At 40.7% G+C, this 3,271-nt stretch overlaps 1 protein-coding gene across 1 annotated transcript in view; it reads left to right on the top strand.

Moving 5' to 3' along the window:
* eipr1 (EARP complex and GARP complex interacting protein 1) overlaps positions 1-3,271 on the top strand; it is a 68,017-nt gene that overhangs the window by 10,707 nt on the left and 54,039 nt on the right. Inside the window, exons 3-4 of the mRNA XM_035673760.1 lie at positions 91-223; positions 2,363-2,519. Of these exons, the coding sequence (XP_035529653.1) occupies positions 91-223; positions 2,363-2,519 (290 nt within the window). The remainder of the gene's footprint in view (positions 1-90; positions 224-2,362; positions 2,520-3,271) is intronic.

Here is a 3,271-nt window from a genome sequence, read left to right as displayed (position 1 = left end):
GTGTGTGTGTGGAAGGAGGTGCGTGCAGTGTTTTAACTCCAGCTTCATCCTCAACGCATCTCTCCTCTTCTGTCTCTGCTTTTCTTCCAGATCCACATCATTGACTTTGATGATGAGAATAACATCATTAATAAGAATGTCCTTCTGCACCAAGCTGGGGAGATATGGCACATTGGCGCCAGTCCTGCAGATAAGGCTGTGCTTACCACCTGCTATAACAAAAGTGAGTCCTACTGTTTCCGTCTGTCTCTGGCTCCATTCACTGCCTCTTTAGGCATCATGTTTTTCTTTTTTTCTTTTTTTCTTTCTTTCTGTTTTCAGTCTTTGTCCCCATTTTGTACAGACTTTATCTTCCAGTTCTTTTCTCTTTCTGTTTGTCTCTTCCACCTAGTGACCTCAAGCAGTTTAGTTAAGAATCATAACATGTAATTGGTCTTTAACACGTGATCAATAACAGCCAGTCTGTAGTCACAGGTCTGACAATAGCAACTGTGTTAGAAGACATGTTCAGACTGATAGAATCAATACTAATGTGTGGACATGATGACCCACATGAGGGATAATAGCAGCAGCTACAAAGTCATTCTCAGGCAGGAGAAAATCTTTGAAGGTCACATGCACATCATCTGTGCTTTTATGGAAAGCAATTTTTAATAAAGGCAAAATGTGTGACAAAAAACCCTTATATTGAAATACTGTAGTAAAGATAAGCAGATTTCTCTTCTCATCTAAGATGTCAGCAACAGCGCTCACTGCCCGTGCTGCTGCATGGAGCACATCGGTATTTGCACTGTCACCTGAAATATTCTAGACGAGTTAAGCAATTAAACAAATTCTGAAAACCTAACAATACTCTTTTTCCTACAGTACTGATTGTACTGATGCAATCCTCCCGGACCTCACGGTACAGCATATACTCGTACAAATATTGTAGTCTGCTGCTAAATGCCAGAGAAAGAAGAACATGTAGAAGATGGCAAGTTCAACTGACTCGGGATTTACATGCGAAAATTTCATGCACAGTGCTCCATCATTAATGTAAGATTAAAAACTTTAACATGAATAATGGTGAAATAAAGTAAACTTTGTTTTAGTACTGTTCATACACCTAGATTACATAAATAGCCTACAACTAAACAAAATGAAATCCATTCTGCTTTCTTTTAACTGGCTAACCTACTACTCACTGCCAAAGTTTGCCTGGTAAAATTTAAATATAAGCTCTTAAAGGCTCATGTGAGCCATAAATCATTATGTCTAATTTTGCAGGGATTCTGACCTGGTGGCAGGCTTTAAGAATAACCACATAGAAATAGCAGATCTTTTCATTGATGGTCTTGTTTGCCTATGTAGGTCGAGGCATCAGTATTAATTGCGAATAAGATATATAGATATAAAGTGAGGACTTTATTTCCTCACTTCTTCAAAGGGCTGTCAGGTTTAGGATTGGAACTAGGTTAGGGTTAGGGTTCTCACAAGTATAGAAGATGTTTGAGTGTGTCTGAGGTTGTGTCACGCAGGAGTAGACAGCCATGTCAGATGGGGCATGGGGAGGTTGATGCAGAGTGCACTGTAGGCCTTTAGGGGTACACACAACCCTCCACCTCCCTCCCTGTCTTCCCCCCTCTGTCTCTCGCTCTCTGTCAGCTGAGTTCTACATGCTTGAGTTCACAGGTTTACAGCCACTCTGGACTGGGCTGAAGCTCAGACAGCCCGCTATGCACTGCTGCACACACCACACACTGGCACACCAAAATATATACATACAACTCACACATGTAGGTGTAATAAACACAACAAACACACATACACAGTTGCGTTCATATAGCGTTTCCATACGGCCTCCCACCGGCACTCCAATATGTGAGCAAGAAAAGGCTTTTGTTCAAGATGATTGCCTGCCCACTTACTCCAAGTGCAAGGTTGTCTAAAACCACTCAAGAGCCTGTGCACTCGCACCACGTTGCTTTTTAATTTGACAAATAGGCCTAACGCCAGTGTTTCATAGCCCAATGCCTGCCCACACACTGTCAATATCTACACCAAAAAGAAATTAGGCTCCTTTGCTCTCTCTCTGTCTCTCTCTCTCTCTCTGTGATTGTGATTGGTTATGCCCTCCAGCCTCAAACTTTTAGTCCAATTACTGTATCAATTCTGCATTTACTCCACTGGTTCCAATTAGCAGCTCTGGCTCTGGTGTGGATGTGCCAAAATAACTAATTTGTGATGTGGATTTGGAGGAAAGTGCATCCACGTCACCGTATTAGCGCCTGTCCAACACACCAACACACACACACACACACACACACACACAGTACTCTACCAAACTGTGATTAACTGTGTGTGTGTTGTTCTCCTCCAGCCAGCGACAGCAGGGTGGTGTCCTGTGCGGCAGTATGGCGGATGCCCTCAGATTGGGAGACAGGAAGTCATGAGTCACCTGATGACTCCGCCCACAACCCCCAAACCCTGGAGTTGCTCTGTCACCTAGACGACAGCGCCCACAGCAACGCTGCCTGGTAGGTGTTGCTGGGGAACAGTCGCACTCCCAGTACAAGTGATGCAAGTGCAGTTATTATTTTCACCCACAATAGTGTGCACACTGTTCAGTCTCCTGTGCGTATTTGTAAGATGGGATGTCGTTTATATATTAATAACTAATAACTCAAGTGGTTCAAATAAACTACAAACAGAAGCCTGAGATTCCTTAAAAAGCTTTTTAATAGTTGAGACAATTAAACCATTCTCATGAGAGTGATTAATATAAATAGGGCTTAGCTATCATCAACCCTCTTTTTTCCAGTATCTAAAATGAACTTTAATACTCAACTATTTGAGCAATAGTGATCCCCATGTTAATGGCTTATTTGTAGTTGTATTGATACTGAAGCAAGTTTTTAAAAATATCACAGTATTTCAATTGATTTGGTTATTCATTCGAAACTAAATCATTATCATTATTATTGAATAATGCCAGGTCAGTGATCAATGTAACATCCCAGCCTTTTTGAATTGGTACCTCCTAATATGTTGCAATGTCTAAGTGGATCACCTTATCACAGGTTGCATGTCTTTGTGCTGGAAGCTGTTCATTCATTCTCGCACTGTTTTAATTGAATCATGTTACAGGCCTGAGAATATAAAACGTATTTAAATAATAGAATTTAAATCATTTAATTTTATACAATGTATTTTACGACAAAGGCGCATAATTAGAGAACAGTAAAACAAACAACAACATATGCTGATATAATAATAATAATGATAATAA

The sequence above is a fragment of the Morone saxatilis genome, unplaced genomic scaffold (genome assembly GCF_004916995.1).
Source record: "Morone saxatilis isolate NCDOM2014 unplaced genomic scaffold, NCSU_SB_2.0 Contig3, whole genome shotgun sequence".
NCBI lineage: Eukaryota > Metazoa > Chordata > Actinopteri > Moronidae > Morone > Morone saxatilis.
This window is presented reverse-complemented; position numbering and strand designations above follow the sequence as displayed.